General features: G+C 43.3%; 4 protein-coding genes across 9 annotated transcripts; 2 read left to right on the top strand and 2 right to left on the bottom strand.

The window, feature by feature from the left end:
- The first annotated feature begins 227 nt into the window (after nucleotides 1-227).
- On the top strand, nucleotides 228-4,073 carry LOC6544429 (translocation protein SEC63 homolog). The gene is made up of 4 exons (XM_001971425.3): nucleotides 228-736; nucleotides 1,414-2,123; nucleotides 2,193-3,441; nucleotides 3,547-4,073. The coding sequence occupies exons 1-4, from the start codon at nucleotides 613-615 to the stop codon at nucleotides 3,723-3,725; spliced, it is 2,262 nt and encodes a 753-aa protein (XP_001971461.1). The 5' UTR covers nucleotides 228-612; the 3' UTR covers nucleotides 3,726-4,073.
- Nucleotides 4,074-4,076: 3 nt separating this feature from the next.
- LOC6544428 (SH3 domain-binding glutamic acid-rich protein homolog) lies at nucleotides 4,077-9,001 on the bottom strand. Of its 5 annotated transcripts, XM_026977127.1 has the most exons (6): nucleotides 8,919-9,001; nucleotides 8,583-8,823; nucleotides 7,260-7,706; nucleotides 6,124-6,201; nucleotides 5,854-5,902; nucleotides 4,716-5,801 (listed from the first exon to the last, which is right to left on the bottom strand). In XM_026977127.1, the coding sequence occupies exons 2-6, from the start codon at nucleotides 8,625-8,627 to the stop codon at nucleotides 4,945-4,947; spliced, it is 1,476 nt and encodes a 491-aa protein (XP_026832928.1). In that variant the 5' UTR covers nucleotides 8,628-8,823; nucleotides 8,919-9,001; the 3' UTR covers nucleotides 4,716-4,944. The 5 variants fall into 5 exon arrangements, with proteins under 5 accessions (XP_026832929.1, XP_026832930.1, XP_026832928.1 ...); XM_001971424.3 differs by having other exon boundaries at nucleotides 8,583-8,987; XM_026977128.1 differs by lacking the exons at nucleotides 4,716-5,801; nucleotides 5,854-5,902 and adding an exon at nucleotides 4,077-4,679 and having other exon boundaries at nucleotides 8,583-8,981.
- Nucleotides 9,002-9,375: 374 nt separating this feature from the next.
- Nucleotides 9,376-13,215, top strand: LOC6544579 (akirin). Of its 2 annotated transcripts, none has more exons than XM_026977888.1 (4): nucleotides 9,376-9,680; nucleotides 11,370-11,743; nucleotides 11,842-12,198; nucleotides 12,255-13,215. In XM_026977888.1, exons 2-4 carry the CDS (start codon nucleotides 11,500-11,502, stop codon nucleotides 12,263-12,265), a joined length of 612 nt encoding a protein of 203 aa, XP_026833689.1. In that variant the 5' UTR covers nucleotides 9,376-9,680; nucleotides 11,370-11,499; the 3' UTR covers nucleotides 12,266-13,215. The 2 variants fall into 2 exon arrangements, with proteins under 2 accessions (XP_026833689.1, XP_001971458.1); XM_001971422.3 differs by having other exon boundaries at nucleotides 9,378-9,754.
- A 499-nt stretch (nucleotides 13,216-13,714) lies between these two features.
- Nucleotides 13,715-18,179, bottom strand: LOC6544578 (sphingomyelin synthase-related 1). Its single transcript, XM_001971421.3, has 4 exons — nucleotides 17,241-18,179; nucleotides 15,029-15,532; nucleotides 14,792-14,958; nucleotides 13,715-14,725 (listed from the first exon to the last, which is right to left on the bottom strand). The coding sequence occupies exons 1-4, from the start codon at nucleotides 17,824-17,826 to the stop codon at nucleotides 14,210-14,212; spliced, it is 1,773 nt and encodes a 590-aa protein (XP_001971457.1). The 5' UTR covers nucleotides 17,827-18,179; the 3' UTR covers nucleotides 13,715-14,209.

Below are 18,179 nucleotides of genomic sequence, written 5' to 3'. Positions count from 1 at the left end.
GCTCATGTTGCTTACGGGTTACTTGATATATTTGCGAAAATAAAGCCAAACCCATTTATAAATATACAAATATATTTATTGAAAACTTTTGCTGATTGAATTATTGCTTGAAAGCATCATCATTTTGGTGACTTGGCGCTTATCGTAATTGATAAAAAATCAATTTAAAAAGTGTGTTCCGCCAGCGTTGGCAACCCTAAACTATGAATGCTGCCACCTGCGTTTCGATAGCCGTGCAATCGAACCGGCTCCGCTCCAGTTACTTCTATCGGTTCCAGCACGAGCCAAACAACCCTACGTGTCAGTCTCATGCGTCGGTGTAAATACAGAGTTTTTTAAGTTCGCGGCTTGCCAATCTCGCGATACCTTGCAGCAGCAATAACTCCTGCTTCATTCGCCTCCCAACGCTCCGCCGATAGCCGCGTGTCGATCGAAAATCCACGGGGCGCAGCGATTCAAGCGATAACTCCAACGCGACAGCAACATCAGCTGGAGCCGCCGGAGGAAAAGTGCAAGGGAAAGCGGCAGAGAAAGGAAAGGAACGGAGCCAAAAGGCAGGGCCAGACAAAACATAAAACACAAAATCCAAAATACATATAGTCGCTGCCGGAGATGGCGGGTCAAAAGTTTCAGTATGATGAGAGCGGCGGAACGTTCTACTACTTTGTGTTATCGTTCTTGGCGCTAATATTGATACCGACCACCATTTACTATTGGCCACGTAAAAAGAAAGAAGGTAAGTGCCGCTTCTCAGCCGATTTTAATAGCACTGGCTTCGCTCTTGTTTTTTTTATTTTTCCACCTGCAGCTGTGCGCGTGAGTGTGAGTGCCAGTAAGGCAAAGACATACATGTGATTTGCCCACTCTCGTTCTCTCACCCGCCCTCCTCCCGCCCTCGAGCTCTGTCGCAAATGGACACGTTCCAATAAGTTACTTCTAACAACGTCAGCTCATCGTCTTCGTATGGGTGAAAGCTGCGGTTACCGCAAGTCGAGCTCTCTTCATTTCCCAATTGGAACAGCGCACTCTACGCTCCACAAGCGTTCATGCGTAGCGAAAATCGAGATAACTCCCCACTATCGGCGCGATCGATTGAGTGATTAAGAGCAAGTTACCCTTGACTTATTGCGATCTTGCTGTGTTTGTGTACTTTGCACACACGCTCACTGACCAATCGGCTCCTCTCTCAAGATTTTCCTCTCGCGATATTTTCATTTCTGTAACGCTGGCATTCCCGGTAAAAATGCAAATATGCTGTATTTAATATGCATAGACCTCATATTTTTTTAAGAGTACTTTTAATATTATAATAATAACCTATTCTAATAAATTAAGTGAAAATCATTAGTTTCAAATAATATTATCAAATAACTTATATTAACCTGTACTGACCCAATTTTCGTATATTTGCAGATAACAGCAAGCTTAAGGAGGAATGCCAGTGCGCCGATTGCCAGAAAAAGAAGACAATCTTGGCCAATGCGGAGCCGTACAGGGCTCTGACGTCATGGACCATCAAGCTGACCATTGTGCTGGGCTGGGCCCTGTTGCTATTTCTCACCTACCGCGTCTCGCAGTTCGACTACGAGATGGCCAGCTTCGATCCCTTCGAGATCCTGAATGTGCCGCCGACGTCTTCACAGGCCGAGATCAAGAAGGCCTACTATCGGCTGTCCAAGGTGCTGCATCCCGACAAGGAGACGGGCGACGAGAAGTCCTTCATGATGCTGAGCAAAGCGTACCAGGCGCTGACCGACGATGTGGCCAAGGAGAACTACGAGAAGTATGGTAATCCGGATGGACCGGGTGCCATGTCCTTTGGCATCGCCCTGCCCTCATGGATTGTGGAGAAGGAGAACAGCGTTTGGGTTTTGGGCCTGTACGGCCTGGTCTTTATGGTGGCCATGCCCTCGGCGGTCGGTGTCTGGTGGTACCGATCCATCCGCTTCAGTGGCGACAAGGTGCTGCTGGATACCACACAAATGTACTTCTACTTTATCCACAAGACACCGCACATGCTGCTTAAGCGCGCACTTATGGTGCTGGCGGCCAGTTTGGAGTTTGATAAGCGCCACAACTCGCAAGTCCAGGAGCGCCAGTCGGACAACGACGAGGTGCCGGCGGTGAGTGCATTTTCTGGGCATTCCCTTACTTTGTTCGGTTATCAATGACACCTTACTTTCGTTTTACAGCTCATTCGGCAACTGCCCAACCTGAATGAGAAGTGCAAGGAGCATCCGCTGTGCCGCATGTACTCCATCAAGGCTCGTGCCATCCTGCATGCCCATCTCAGTCGCATGCCCCTCAATCCGGAAACCCTGGAGCGGGATCGTCAGTTTGTGGTGAAAAAGTGCCCTTATTTGGTACAAGAAATGGTCTCCTGCGTCCACCAGCTGGTCATGATGGCCTACGCCCGCCGTGTGCCCCGCCTGCCCAGCATCGAAACGATTGAAAACTGCATGAAGATGTCACCGATGATTATCCAAGGCCTGTGGGAGTTCAAATCGCCACTGCTGCAGTTGCCCCACCTCACCGAGGACCATCTGTACTTTATGAACAAGAAAAGGCACGTCAAGAACCTGCAGCAATTCGCCCAGCTCAAGCCGGAAGAGAGCCGTCAGCTTCTAAAGAACCTATCGGACTTTGAGTACGAGAACACGATGAAAGTGCTGGGCAAGATGCCGCTGATTGACTTCTCCATTCGTTGCGAGGTGATCGACGATGAGAACACCAATGTGGTGACCGCCGGGGCCATAGTTACGGTCACAGTTACGCTGGAGCGCAAGGACATGAAGACGCTGTTCGGGGACACAAAGGCACCTGAGAAGCAGGGCATCAAGGATGAGACCAACGAAGAGGCTGCCGGTGATGACGATGAGGCTGCTGCCGCAGCGCCGGTCAAGAAGGCTTCCGCCTGGGCAAAGCCACGTAAAGGTGGAAAGGGGAAGGGTGGTAAGAAACCAGCCCAGAACCAGAAGAACCAGAAAAAGGTGCCGGCAAAGGCTGCGGCCACAGCTACGACCACGGCATCCGAGGATCAGGCGGCGGCGGGTAATTCTGATGCCGAATCAGAGGCCGGAAATGCGGAGGGCAGCGATGTGGAATCGGCTGCTGGCAGTGGCAGCGAGGATGAGGAGAAGGGCAAGAACAACTCCTCGCTGGACGACGACGATGACGAGGAGTGGGAGCGACTTCAAGCTAAGCTTAACAAGAGGGAGCGTCTCGAGGGCAAGTCTCGGCTGTCGCACACCGTCCACTGCCCCTACTTCCCTGAGGAGAAGCAGGAGTACTGGTGGACCTACATATGCGACCGCAAGTCCCGCACCCTGCTGACGGCGCCCTATCACGTGACCAATCTGGTTGAGAAGGAGGAGATCCAGCTGAAGTTCACCGCGCCGCGCTGGCCAGGCGTCTACACGTTCACCGTTTGCCTGAGATCGGGTGAGTTTCTGGAAGGGATCCAGTTGAATTAGACCTACAGTGAATGAGTTCCGCTAGTTCTTCGGCCTGCGTTATGATTCTCACACATTGTTTCCACTGTTTCAGACTCCTACTTGGGCATGGACCAGCAGCAGGAGCTGAAGCTGGATGTGCAGAAGGCGCCCGCACCACCGACAGATCATCCTCAGTGGGATCTGAGCGAATCGGAGCCGGAGCACACCGACCAGCAGGAGAACCTGAGCGACTACACCACAGATACGTCCGATGAGGAGGACAGCGACTAGATCTAGATGGACAGAGCGACGGAAGGATGGACGTCCCGGAACCCGAGTAACCCCAATCAACCTCAACCCTCCACTCCATTTCTGTAAGACGGACGAGAAAGCCAGCCTCTTTGTTTTCCTTTTAGTAAATGAGTTTCGCGTGGCGGCGGAGGCACACCAATGCGACCCTTCCTTCGCATTTTTACTAGTTTTGTAATGGAAAAGACCCCGAACTAGTGCGTAAATAACTATAACTTCATTTTACCGTGTACTGTACTAAACATAATTATAATGTACTGTATATTTAATTATTTGGATACAAGAACTAAAAGTGAGACACGTAAATACAAAAGTCTATTGATATTACTACTCTTTTTGTTGTTATAAACTGCAAAAAAAACCACGGGCTTGTTACGGCTTTCACTAAGTTTAATGCTGAATCAACTTAAATTTACTAGACCATTGCCGAATTTCTAGTTTAACTTCTTCTAATTTTCTTCATTTAAATAAAAAGCATCACAATTACTTTAATTTAAACCATTCAAGTTGTCATAAATTTTGTCTATTGTATATGATATTAACAAAACATAATCTTTAAAGATTTTTAAGTTGACTGTTCATTTAAATTTTTGGTAAGCATTAAGAAAATGTAATTGTTTATAGCTCTTAGAATTTTTTAGAATATTTCTCGGAGCAGCAGTAAATTCATTTTGTAATAAAGTAAAAACTGTTGTATCATTGTTAGAGTAACGAAACATAAAAGCATAATTAAGCAAAAACAGGTGAGAATTGCAACAAGCCCGAATAGTTTGTAAAAATCATAATATAATTAAAATCAAAAGCTGGCGCTGCCTCTGTCAGCGTTGGCGTCGACGCCTACTGCGCAGCCGCTGCCCGCTCGCTGTGCAATAAAAGATCCGATTGGGAATCTGAAGTCTTCTTAGCTGCTGCTGCTGTTGTTGTCGTTGATGACTTCTTTCGTTGTTGTTGTTGTAGACAGGAGCGAAAGGGGTAAAAAATTGTAAATAAAAGTCACAAAAAGGCCTAAGCTGGGGTTCATTACCCGCCACCAGACTCGTGATTAGTGGGTTCTTGTTTCTATTTACAAAACAGTTTCTTTAATTATTTGGCTAAATGTGCGTTTTTATGTGCGAGTGCGTGTGTGTGTTTGTGCATTGGTGTTTGTGATGCGGATGTCAGTGGGTTCTGTTGTCGTTTAATCGATTCTGGTAGCTTTTGCCTATTCGTCTTCTTCGCTTTCTTCGGAAGAATTCTCCCCAGCCGCTTCGCTTTCTCCATTTTGGGGCGTGTCTTCTGCCTTCGTTTCTGCGGGTTTTTCCTCCTCGGCTGCTTCTTTTGCCTCCTCTTCGGTTTCCTCTACAGATTTTTCCGCCATAACAACTTCCTCGGGTTTTTCTTGGGTCTGATTTGTATCTGGTTTTTCTACGTCCTCATCTTTGGTACTTGCAACCTCGGATACTTCAGGACTGTCAACTTCTTCAGACTCTTTGGTCTTCTCATTCTCCTCCACTTTATCTTCCACATCCACCGATGGTTCTACGTTTTCATCTTCGATACTCTCAACCTCTGACTTTGGAGCACTATCCTCCTCCTTGGACTTTTCTGTTACACTTTCCTCAGATTTGTCTTGAACATCGGAGGATTCCTCGGAGGATTCATCATCCTCATTGACTTTGGTGCTCTCATTTTCCTCAGTTTTTTCATCGTCCTCGTCCTTGATACTTCCTGCCTCTGGTTTTTCAGTGGCATCAATATCCTCGGACTTCACTTCGGTCTCATTTTTCTCTGATTTTGTATCCCCATCATCTTTGGTGGGCTCAACCTCTGATTTTTCAGCAGTGTCAACATCCGCCGATGTTCCTGTGCTCTCATTTTCCTCTAATTTATCTTTAACATCCTCGGATTTTTCATCATCATCCTTAACATCCTTATCGTCTTTAACATCCTCGGACTTTTCATCCCCATCATCTTCAGCATCCTCGGATTTAACAACCTCATCATCGTCGGTACTCTCAACCTCTGACTTTTCCTTGGTATCCACTTCCGCGGATTTTTCTTGGCTCTCACCTTCAGCTTCTTTACGGGGAAAAAAGTTGATTAGAGTCTAGGGATAAACGTCCTACTTTACCTGCGGTCTCCTCCTCCTTTTTCTTATCCCCGGATTCTTCGGTTTCAGTCTTTTTGTGGGTGGTGGGATTAGGCGTGCGAATGTTTGTGGGTTGTTGATGGGTGGATTTTGTATAATTTTTGGGAGGAGGAAAGTGGAAGTTGTATTTACAAGATCTGACCTCTACCATCGCTGGGCTACTACGGTGCAAGATCATGCCTTTGTTAGCTTAGACAAGCTCTAAAACTCTAGAGTTATGGTTCGGTCATGCAGGATCTATCGATCTATTACCTTTTGCTCGGTACTATCTTCAGCGTCCTCATCCTCGCCCTTCGAATTCTCCTTGTCCGCGCCGGCATCGTCTTCATTCTTTGGAGAATCACTCAATTGTAAGCAATGCTTTTACATTACGAAACTGCTTCGAAAAAGCCGGTCTTTAGGGCAACAAAAGTGCTCAAGAATATTTCAGTTCATAATCTTTGTGCGCTATTTGTAAAGAGCTACCTAACTAAAGACCAACCTCTTTATATAAATTTGGTAGTAGAAAAGGCGTTGAGTACATTTAGTTGTCACATTCGCTTTGTTAAACTTGCCGTTGAGTTAATGATGTGGTGTTAGAGTTTGAGTGTGTTGCATAGAGTTAGAAAAACAAGCTTGCGGTTGGTTATAGTTCTTTAGTTAATACAAATATATTTCCTTTTTATTACAGGGGCAGCGCTTTTTTATGTTTTAGCATTAACATAACAGCTGCACAATAAGTTTCAGCTCACTACACTAATCCAACTTAGGCTTAAGTGCTGGCGTGTGTATTCCGAGTCCTTACAGGTGTGTATAAATGGTACATACAAGTTGTTGGATGTAAGTTAATGAATATAAATATTTTGATTAAAATTGTCTTTTCTCATGAACTCAGCTCATGAACTTAGCTTAAGAACCGCAGTCGTCGTCATGAATTCGTTAAAAATTGGAAGATACCCGATTTCTAGCTCTATAAAGTTGGGGGAATAGCTAGCGGATGAGGTCCCAAAAGTCTCTAAAAAACTAAACCACTTAGGTTTAGTAAGATCGTTCAAATCTAAGAAATCTTGTAGTTTTAAAAGTTAGGTTGTAAATTTCCTATAATTTCAAAGGGCTTCCAAGTTGATTGCATTTAATATTTATGCAACTATCTATATACGTAACTACCCAAGACTCCCCGAACCCTATAGGCATAGAAATCGGAGACACGGGGGCCATAAATATGGATATAGAAAGTTGGTAGTGCTGTTAGGTAACATTAGGGGGTTATATCTGCTGTTAACTGTGAAGATTTAGTTTCAAGACGTTGCTGTTGTTAATTCTATTGCTCTGCTGCAGATGATCGCTGGCTGCGTTTGTTGCGTCGTAACAGTTAACGGAAAATACGTGAAAATAGCTCAAGTTCAAACCTCGGCCTTCTCCGCAGCCACCTCCTCCTCCTCCTTGGCACCGCCATCACCGGCCTCCGGTTTCTTTGCCTCCGCATCCGCATCCGTTACCGCCTCCGCTTCAGCCTCCTCCTTCTTGGCATCGCCGTTCTCCTGCTTCAGTTCGATTTGGGCGGTACTAACCGCCGTGGTGTCGGCTGGGGCCAGTTTGAGGAACACCTCCAGGGTGTCGATCTCGTTGGCCATGTCGAAGGCGTCGTAGTCGCCGCAGTACTCTTCGTCGTTGAAGAGCTGCGGAGGAAGCGGATGGCGGGGCTCTGGATCGCTGACCGTGCCGCCGCTGCTCGTCGATTTGTTCTGCATCAGCTCCTTTTCGGATTCCTTGCCGGGCTCCGTGATGTCTACCGTGTCGTACTTGATGTTCTTGCTGTCCAGGATCATCAGAACGCGCTGCTGGCGCTTCTTCACCTGAAAAACAGATTTGGAGTGTCAGTGTATGCACTTATTTTTACGAATTCGATTACAAGAAATTTGTATTGAAAAGAAATTATCTTATCGTTTTGTTCAGTGTAACTACCTTAGCAACACTGTTAATTACAGCGATGACAAATCGCTAATGAAATGTTACCGGCAAGCCCAAGCGCACACAAGCACACACAAAGCCAACTCCCCGCCGATATAAGCATACGTACAAACAACGCGATATGATAAAGCTAATTAAAATGGTTTGTTGCACCCCAGCAGTTATCTTACGATAGGAATATGTGTTTTCCTACGATTTTTTGAAGTGTACATAGGCAGGACAAAATAATCGTGAACTGTAAGTACAATGACCGTTATGTTTTTGTTCTTATTGGGAGAGGAATAACTTTGTCAATTGAACAAAGAGAGGGGAAAGTGAATCATCTTCACGCATGCACACACAGACACGCACAAACACGCACCCACGCAACTGCGATCAATGGAAATCCCTCTCTTCCATGAACAATTTACAGTTCACAGTGGAATGAGCTTATATGGGCAATGAAATGTATGTTTGTTCTGCTTCTTGCCACCACTAACACTCGCACACAAGCGCACTCACGAAAATACCCACTTGTTTTTCTTTGACTGTACAGACATACAAACTTACATACCACACACTACATCATCATCATCATTGTCCAACGCACGTACATACACACATACACGAAACGCAGCAGAAGAAATAGAATTTGCAATGCGTTCGTCACCACTTTAGTTTTGTTCTTTTCATTTTTATCTGTTTGCTGCTAATAACAGGGCCAAACATTCCAATAACATGACACTATTTCGGTATTAAGCCCGCCACGCCCACAAACTTACCTCCTTATTGCCGGACATGCCGCTGACGTAGACTTTCAAGACCATTTTCGCAGATAACTGTGTCCTCGCACCGCAAATGAAATAATATTTTGCGACTAAAACCCGCTGATTACTTTCACGGCGATTAAAAATATTTTTAGATATTTTCTTTTCCTGCTTTCTTCCGTCCTGCGCCCCTACGTAATGTTTTTCCACTGGTGACGAAGGCACACGCACTGGGCAAGGTCGATGGTTTTATTGGCTGTAAAAACGGCGAAGACGCGGTTACAAAATTGTCTGACGACGCTTATAAAAGTGCAAAAATATTTGATATCAGGAGTGGAAAATATTTCCTACTTTGTCGTTGAACCGAATGGTGTGACCGCGGGTTGATGGCAATGGAAAACCTTCCGGCTTATAAATATACTAAATATACCTTTTGAAAATATTTTAACTCGTTTACTTATGTGACGACATTTCATAGGTGTTTTTTCCTTAAAACAACTTAAATATTAATTTGCTATCATGTAAAGTTCTAATTTTTTAAACGTTTTTAGATGTATGAGCAAAAAATTTAAGATATATTATGAAAAATTATATTAAGCTTATTAAAGCATAGATCCATCCAACATGTAGAACATCTAAAAAAATTGTTGATCCATTAAACGAGGGATCGAAATTAGTAGACTTAATAGGAAACCTTACAGAACAGAAATATCTGTATACAATTTTAAAAATTTATATAGTTTAAAAATATTTGTTTTGGTACCTTTATGTTTATTTATGGTATACCAAAAAGTATTTGTTGGTATATACTTGTTAGAAGGGTCGCTAATCGTATCGGTCGCAGTGCGGTCACTCTGTTCACGTCCCGTCACGCAAGCATCGTCGTCCATTTTTGCCAAGCGAGACGAAAATTTGTAAATTATAGCAAGCGAGTCGCAGTGGACGAACACCTATTGACAGTGCATTTCAGTGGCCTTTGAAATACTGCTCAAACAACCAGCAAGCAATAACATTACTAATATCTACCCGAGAACCTAAACTAAGAACCTAAACCGAAGTTGTAACGTGAATGTACGTGCGTATGTGCCAGCGGAGTAGTGGCACAATAAAAAAGTAAATAAAGCGCGTGTGAAGTGGTGCAGAAAGCGAAAAGGCAGTCGGCAGGCAAAAGCGAATAACGCATTAACGTAAGTGCGACAGTTGGAAAAGCTAATTCATTTTTTGTTCCACTGAAAAGCTGATAATGATATGCGCGATTCGACCATTTTTAAAATATCATGAAATCAACATTCCAACTCACAACGGTGTGCGTGTGCGTGTCTCTGTGTGCGTGTGTGTGCAGGCGAGAGTGAGACAACTACTGTGATCGCTTTGCCTGCTGTCGTTTCGGTTGCGTTTTTTTAAAACTAATCTCTGGCATTTGTCAAGTAAATGAGTAAAACGTAAAACCCAAAAGCGTTTTGAACATGGCTTTAGAAATGTATTCATTGTGGGCAGAAACAGCAGCAGCAGGCACATACACACGTGTTGCGGTTTATCGCGAGGGCAGTGCGCGTGTGTTAGTGCGGGAAACAGCTGGTACAGCTGCTGCTGCAGCGAAGAAGAAGAGGATGAGGAGAAAGAAACGGGAAGAGAAAGAAGAACACGCTTATTATCCTGCGTAGTTTTCTTATATCGGTGGTTGTTCTGCTATTAGGTTACATTTTACACTTTTCTCTGTTTTCTTTTTTCCCTCTGCATTGCTATGCATTTCGCCTTTGTCGTGGTGGTTTCTTTTCTTTCTTTTTTTTTTTTTTGTATTGTCGGCCGTCCTTTAATTGAGCTGCGCCACTTCGTTTCATCGCTTTCCTTGGCTGTTTCTCCTTCTCTTCAGTTTCTGGATTCGTATTCCGATTCGGTATCGCCCTTTTCCTGCAGCAACACCAAACACCAGCTGCTTGCAGGGCATCGGTGCTGTCGGTGATATGCGGAAAAAGCTAAACAAAAAGAAAACCCCCTTAGAAACTAGTATAGTCTTTTAAAATGTAGGATTTATAGAATTAGAATCCGTTATAGAATTAGCCATGACACTATAAGAATATAACAATATGGATAATTGCTTATTAATTTGATTGAAAGATATAATTTAATCATGACTAATGTAAAAATGAGGGCAATAAACCAATTTTTTTGTTGCCTTGAATTTGTTCACCTCTCTTTTGCCATGAACATTTGGTCTTAAAACATACGTCATCAAAGTCATTAAACTTTGGCGAACTTTGCATTTAAAAGTTTTTTAGTGGAATTTACATATATTTTCTATAGATTTCTTGGAAAAATGTCGGGTGATAGCTTTTTAAATCATTTTATTTTTGGCATGGCTAACTGTACTTTTTTATGCAATAAAAAAATAGAGAAACCCATTCTAATTTCGGAAGTCTAACCGTTTTTCCAACAAAAAATTACTACTAAGGATTTGGATATTCCTTATTAGGGATTCATCTAATTGAAAGGCGCTGTAGCACTAAAGCATCTGCTAGTTATCTTACCCCTCTTGAATTATTTCCAAAATCGTGCCGCATAAGCGATAAGATAAGAAAGCGTTTAATTGTTGCCCATTATGCAGATCTGGAGAGAAACAGGCCAAATTGTCAGCACTGGCGGCCATAAATCGCTGCACCATTTTCTTTTATCGGCTGCGTGTGCGTGAGTGCACGCCTGTGAATCCTGTTTTTTCCTTGAAACCAGTTTGTGGCCGTCTTTTCTCTGCCAGCAAGGTGTTCGCTTCACCTTACTCATTCATTGTTTGTTTGGCCATTGCAGCCGACGCTTGATCATCCATCTGCAGCATCCATCATCCGGAATCGAGCTAAAATAATCAGCAGCTACCGACAATCAAGCAAGCCATCTATTCGTCAGAAGAGCACCGAGAAGTAGAACCTCAATCATAGCGATGGCCTGTGCAACCCTGAAACGCGCCCTTGACTGGGAGTCGATGAACCAGCGTCCTCCGAAACGCCGGCGCTGCAATCCTTTTGGCCGGGAGCTGAGCAACGCAGGTCCAGCGTCGCCGTCCCGTGACCGCGACGGTCCCAGCACCTCGGCGGGTCTGCCCCACACGCCCAGCAACCGATTCGCCAAGGACAACACCGAACCCAGCCCGTTCAGCGAGGCGTCGCTGGCAAAAATGTCACCAGGTGAGTGAATCAGTTTGATGCTGGTTAGGAACGTCGGATTACCCACTTGTGCACATAACCTAAATACATCTTTCTCCTTTCCGAATACAAATTTACAGACAAAATGGCCGAGAGCTTGTGCAACGAGATCAAGAGACTGCACAAGCGCAAACAGCTGCCGATCACCTCGTCGGCCTTGGAGCGCATGCAGGATTCGGAGTCCAGCGGATCGGAGATGGGTCCAGAGAGTCCGCGTCGCCCGGACAGCCCACAGAACCTGATGCGCCACGGCGAGAAGGCCCTGTTCACGTTTAAGCAGGTGCAGCTCATATGCGAGAGCATGATCAAGGAGCGTGAGAATCAGCTGAGGGAGCGCTACGAGTCCGTGCTGACCACCAAGCTGGCCGAACAGTACGATGCCTTCGTCAAGTTCACATATGATCAGATACAGCGTCGCTACGAGGCAGCGCCTAGCTGTGAGTACAAATTAGGATCCTTCATGGTTAAAATGCTAATTACCTTATCTTTTCAGACCTGTCGTAAGGCTGTGTAGGCATCTGGAGCCTCAGAGAAAAGAAATTAATAATTGCACTACGATCTTATGTGACGGTAGATCTACCGCGACAACAACAGCCCTCATAAACTAAAACAAACAACAAATAAGGAAACTAAAGCAAACGCAAAACAAACCAACAAAAAACCTAAAAAGCAAAAAACGGAAAAAACAAACAAAAAAAGAAAAAACAAACTACAACATACATCGTGTTTAATATATTTTGAAATACACGCAAAGAAGAAAGCAGTTATAGTTTATGCCTAGATTTACATATATATTGTATCGGTTAGCAGCAAAGGGATGAATTATTTAACAGCAAGCAGAAACCACAAAAGAAAGAAACCAACAAAACTTGTTAAATCTATGTTTTTCACATAACGAAAATTCTAAATAAAATGACAAATATCTAATATGAAGAACTATAAGCACACCGCCACTGCAGACATATATGGTGCATCCGTAGAGAGAACGATTCAATGAAACCTCAAACGTAGCTTCGTACATAACTGACCGACAGAATTGGCAAATATAATGTTAGGTACATGTAGCATATAAGGTATGATGTAAAACGTATCAAACTACATATATTGTTTTTTGAAATAGTAATTTATGAGCGGAAGGCCACGAGCGATGCAACAAAGATAACTCACAACTCATGAAGAACACTTTTCATAGTTTATTTTTGCATATTAGTTGTACACTAAGGCGAGAAACGAACGCTTGACTTTGCCTATTTTCTCGAGTATCGTTTGTTAATTGTTTCTTCCTTTGATGCGAATTATTGCAAAGTAATGTAAACACACAAAGCAAGTGAAATGTTTCGATTTGCTTTACAACATACGAAAATGAATACTGAAAAGAAGGAGAACACAAACGTATAAAAGTTATTCATTAAGTCAAATTGAACGCTTTCTTATAATATACGCTTGTCAGAAGATGTTTCATGTTCATTACAATTATTTTTTCACACCTTGAAGAATATATACAAGAATATATGATATATATATATTTTTCAATTACCGCAATCATACATACTTTATATTAGTAATTTAAACTTAAAATTAGTAAAGAAATGCCATTTTTATATTAAAACAAACAAAAATAAAATGATGAATTGCAGAAGCCCGCTGGTCTTTTCTTTTAAAGCTTTTAATTCTGTTTGTGAAGCGAACTTTTAATTTCATCCGTTTGTAACCCACAATATTATTTATACCAACTCTTACTTTACTAATAAAACTCAATTGGTTCAGGTCGCCCCAAATCCAGCTAATGGTAAATTATTAACAATATTTTTTTAATGTTATTTGCAAATCTTGCAAAACTACCATAGATAGGCTTAATGTATGACTTGGGCTACTGCTTTACGGTGGGGAAAAGACTGAGCAAAGATGCCTTTTGTGCATAACTTTCCATTTATGAATAAAATTGAATACACCTTTACAGTGGTTTCTCCAGACTTTGAGAATATTCATTTTGATTTATTGATGTTTGTGCGTTCAACAGAAACATTCCAAACTTAACATTAGTTAACTAAAAATACGCTTGATTCACATGCTTACAATTACATAATAATGCATTAAAAAGTCTTCAATAATAAATACATTTAGTTCAAAACTCAATTGAACGGAATGAGGAGGGTTATCTTATCATCATTATCAATTAGAAGACGACGTGGAGCGTCTTCCGGCTAAAAAACAAAACTTCGATATTCAAATTCCATAAGTAAACTAAGGAAAGACTCGCTGGGGATCTGACCCGGAAGGCACTACAAATGGTAGAATGCAGTCAATAATACAGGGGAGCTGTGAAAGGAAGGGGATCGATGGAAATTTCGAAATAAAAATATCAGTCGGTATGGTTGATTTCTGCATGTTTGCTTTTCGAAGAGCGACATCGATATACGAATGTGGAAGAGCGTATGGCTGTGAGAATCAGAGATGCTTCTTTTCCTTCACCGGCGAATCCTTGGCGCTTTCCTGGCCAGCAGCGAACGTCGTTCGGGAGAAGGGGTCCACACTCGCGTCCCTAAAGGTTTTCTTCTGGGTCTGCAAACTCCTCGCCGGCGTCGATGTAGCCGCTGTCGGTGTGGCCGCCGTGGCTTGGGCGCTATTCAAATGCGATTGGTTTCCTGGGCGACCCAATCCTCCGATCATAGACTGATTAGGACTAAAGAAAGCGGCTGACGCTGTACCATTGCGCAAGCATTGATCAGATTCGCCACCAAAAATGTGTGTCGATGAATTGCCGGACAGTGGAGCATCCAGCCAGCAGCGCTTCACGGATATGGCCAATTGGTCCTTGGCCTTGAAGATCTGTTCAATCATCCCATCGATAAGGGAGCCAAGTGTATCATATTCATTGGGCACCATTCCATCGACACTGCTCTCGAAGTAGCTAAACATGGGAAACCAAACACGCGTTCTTTTGGAGTCGCTTTGCATGAGAGCCTGTGGATAGAAGGAAATATTAGAAACTAATTCAATTTCTTAAGGAACTATCTCCTTAATGCTCACCCTGTTATTTGCTAGAGTATGATAATACAGAAACAGACGTGAGGTGATATAGAAGGCCACAAACACATCGATGGAGTAGTGCTCGTGGGCAGCCAGGATGAAGAATATGCCAAACATGTTGAGCAGCCAGGTCAGCGTGTGCAGGAAGTACAGATTTCGCGGCGTGTCTGAGAGATCAAAGTAAGTCAGTATTAATTATGAACTAATTAATATAAATTGGTAAAGCCAATTACTCACATTCTGTGATAAAGAAGTTGAGCAGGGTCAAGGCCACCGTGTGACCACTAAACATATAATCGCCGCAGGTCCTCACTCCCTGAATGGACATGCCCAGGCCGCTCCAGATGCGATAGGCCCGCGACATGCGGATGATCAAGGCGCCCACCATATCCACATTGGGATCGTCGATGGCAAAGTCCTTCTGGCTGCACTGCAGATGCGTTCCGGGCACGCTCAGCGAGGTGATCAGCATGGTGACGCACCGCAGCAGGAAAACCGTACCCGCCAAGGCGAAGAATCGCCTCAGAAGGACCAATCTGTACTTGTGGAAGATCAGCACGACCACCCAAATGGTGAACAGTAGCGAGCCGGTTATTTCGCACATATTGAAGGCCCACGGAATATGAGGCACGTTGTCCAGGAAGATGTCCGGCAGCGGCGGATAGCGCTTCATGTCCGGGACCCGCTCGTGCACAATAACCATTGTTAACGAAGTTATCCAGGTGACAACGAACGAGTAGCCTGTTGATGGAACAAAATAAACTTGGTTACCATGCGAATTCAGACTGTGACTAACCTAGCTCTGCACGTGGAAAATATAATCATGGAATCGGTAATTTGCAACCATAGTCTGGAAACTCTAGGCTAGAACAAATTAGTTCCTTAAAGTATACACTCTCTATATATAATTTATAAAAACGTTTATATTTGCATTTGGTCTCAAGATGCCTGATTTATTTATTTGAATCACAATGATGACTAAAAACTTGTTTGTGATTATCATCTTTGTTTGTATAACCAATTAGTATATAATGAGCAAACCTTTTAACAAAGGATTATGTATTTGACCCCATTCCGAAAGTGATACAAGTTTAATATTTACTACCAAAATAATTATCTTTTAGCGGCTTTATCTGCCAAAATGTAGACTTATCTATTGAACTGGCCATGACAAAAGAAAACAAGCACAGCCTGTAATGATAAATGCATTATCGAAATAAAAAGCGACTGATAGCAAATTAGCCTAGATAAGCCCATTGTTTTGCTTGGACTTTGTTCACTTAAATATTCAAAAAATTCGTAAAGGGAAAATCATTTTACAGAACTTTGGGGAATGCATATTAAACAGCATAAACTTATTAAAAAGTAAATCAGATTAACAATAATACAAATCAAAATGCGATTGGCTACTGTGTCTGTGTTTTCTTTTGCCGCTACTCTTTTGAAAATTTCCACGTAAAGTAAGACAGCCGTTTGAAGGGTATCATAAACAAATCGGAATTTGAAATTTGAGGCACGCAAAGTTGCACAAAAGGCTCACAAACCCAAACACACAAATAATAAAACCAGTAAGCCAGAATGAGAGGCGTTTGAGTACACAAATAAATGCGAGTGGCGTCTCCACAAATAACCTCCAAAGTGCTCGAAATAAATAATAGAAATGCGTCACTAGTGGGCAGAAACTATTTAATAATAGTTAGAGTGACGTATTTAGAAGTTATGGCAAATGAACCCATGAACTCGAAGGTTTACTCGTTTACTTTTGTAGGATGGGTATAGTACAAAGACTATAATTGGGGATTAATGACGTATTATTCTGATTAAACATTCATTCTATGCGTGACATTGAATCCATTATTTTTGGCTTATCACTTAGGTAGTGATTAATTGTGCTAATTAAAGCAATGCTTGCTAGAAGGAAAGAGTCTATTTCTGGTTGAAGGAAAAGGTGCTGATTAATGCTGGAAAACATGACAAGAACTAAATATGACAAGTAAAATATTTAAAAAGAACAAAGTGTGATTTTTGTATTTTTTTCCTAGCTTTTCTGTTCGGATTAAGAACAAGCATATCAAAATGCTTATATAGTGTATTCAAAGAGTGGACAATACATTTCGTTTAAAAGTAAATTGGACAAAGCGCCAGTAAACTAAATGTTCCGCTATAAGATATGTAGATCTGTGTGAATTATTTGTCATAAGCACCATATGGCTAAGCTTGCAATCTATATACAAACATATGTATCATAATAGTCACTTCCATGGGGAAACCTCATATTTCTCGGTTATCGCAAGGAAAGTTTTATGCATGAATTGCAGTATAGGAAAAAGCTCTCGAGAATTGGCACACGACCGATAAGCCACATGACGATAGAAGCAATCAATAGAAAATTGACCTTCGTAATTGAAGGGGGGCAGGCTGTCGTCGGTGGGAATTGAGGACCACTCACCTAAACTCATGGCGGTCTTGAAGTATTCCGGCGGAACATAGCGTCCGCCCATGCGCAAATAGGTATCGCAATCGGACACATAGCTGGGGCACTCGACCTGCGGACAGGGACACGTGGATGAGGAAGGTGGACCGCAGCCGGTGCTGGCTAGTGGCATGTAGACCGAGTTCCCGCCATGGCTCTCGATGCCCAGCATTACGGATTCCGCACAGCTGTTCTTCACCAGAAGCTGTAGCTTGAGCACTGCCAGCCAGAATTTCTTTAGCTCCCCGAAGGTGAGTTTGTAGCCCAGTTTGTAGCGCATATCCCGTACATCATCCTCGGTGAGGGAGAGCAGCACCTCCCCGTCGATGGCCTCCTGGCGCAGGCAGTCGAGCAGTGTTCGCGAAAAGCGTTCGGTGTAGGTGGCCCAGCTGGTCACATTCTCGATCGACCAATGGGCCACCAGCAGGGGATCCACGGGCTCCGGATCTGGGGATCCATTGGTCAGATGCTTATCTGTCCGTGTCTCCTCATCCATTGAGACCAATCCACCGCCCTCGGAACGTGGCTGAGTCACCGGATCGCCAATTTCACCGTCGCACATCGCGCTTTCTTTTTTTTCCGTTCGGTGTTCTTCTGGCTGTTTCTTATGCGTTCCAATTTTGCGATTTATTCAATCCAAAACAATTGTGCGGCCGAACTCAGACGGAGTGCATCATTATTTCACTGCTGGCTGCTGTTGCGGCGCATAATTAACACCTCTCACTTATTGCGCGTCCAGCGTTTGTTGATGTAAAAGCACATTTAATTTTTGGTTTGGTTGCTTGTAAAATTCAGACTACTCAGTTGTTCCGTTCAGAGAGCGAGCGAGAGAGCAGGAGCAGTGTGAGCGGCTATGCTGCGGGCGGGAGCGAGATAACAATGCCGAACAGCTGATTGCGGATATCGATAGTTGTT

The sequence above is a fragment of the Drosophila erecta genome, unplaced genomic scaffold (assembly GCF_003286155.1).
Source record: "Drosophila erecta strain 14021-0224.00,06,07 unplaced genomic scaffold, DereRS2 tig00000021-arrow-pilon, whole genome shotgun sequence".
NCBI classification, from domain to species: Eukaryota; Metazoa; Arthropoda; class Insecta; order Diptera; family Drosophilidae; genus Drosophila; species Drosophila erecta.
This window is presented reverse-complemented; position numbering and strand designations above follow the sequence as displayed.

What these genes read in the sequence shown, in the direction of transcription:
- LOC6544429 (XM_001971425.3), top strand. Translation starts at nt 613, where the DNA reads ATGGCGGGTCAAAAGTTTCAGTATGATGAGAGCGGCGGAACGTTCTAC. An exon ending in ACAACGACGAGGTGCCGGCG is followed by an intron (nt 2,124 to 2,192) that starts GTGAGTGCATTT and finishes TTCGTTTTACAG; the next exon opens with CTCATTCGGCAACTGCCCAA. An exon ending in CACCGTTTGCCTGAGATCGG is followed by an intron (nt 3,442 to 3,546) that starts GTGAGTTTCTGG and finishes CCACTGTTTCAG; the next exon opens with ACTCCTACTTGGGCATGGAC.
- LOC6544428 (XM_026977127.1), bottom strand. Translation starts at nt 8,627, where the DNA reads ATGGTCTTGAAAGTCTACGTCAGCGGCATGTCCGGCAATAAGGAG. An exon ending in GCATGTCCGGCAATAAGGAG is followed by an intron (nt 7,707 to 8,582) that starts GTAAGTTTGTGG and finishes TCTGTTTTTCAG; the next exon opens with GTGAAGAAGCGCCAGCAGCG. An exon ending in AAGATAGTACCGAGCAAAAG is followed by an intron (nt 5,903 to 6,123) that starts GTAATAGATCGA and finishes ACCCACAAAAAG; the next exon opens with ACTGAAACCGAAGAATCCGG.
- LOC6544579 (XM_026977888.1), top strand. Translation starts at nt 11,500, where the DNA reads ATGGCCTGTGCAACCCTGAAACGCGCCCTTGACTGGGAGTCGATGAAC. An exon ending in GCTGGCAAAAATGTCACCAG is followed by an intron (nt 11,744 to 11,841) that starts GTGAGTGAATCA and finishes ACAAATTTACAG; the next exon opens with ACAAAATGGCCGAGAGCTTG.
- LOC6544578 (XM_001971421.3), bottom strand. Translation starts at nt 17,826, where the DNA reads ATGTGCGACGGTGAAATTGGCGATCCGGTGACTCAGCCACGTTCCGAG. An exon ending in CAAGACCGCCATGAGTTTAG is followed by an intron (nt 15,533 to 17,240) that starts GTGAGTGGTCCT and finishes TTCCATCAACAG; the next exon opens with GCTACTCGTTCGTTGTCACC. An exon ending in CAACTTCTTTATCACAGAAT is followed by an intron (nt 14,959 to 15,028) that starts GTGAGTAATTGG and finishes TTGATCTCTCAG; the next exon opens with ACACGCCGCGAAATCTGTAC.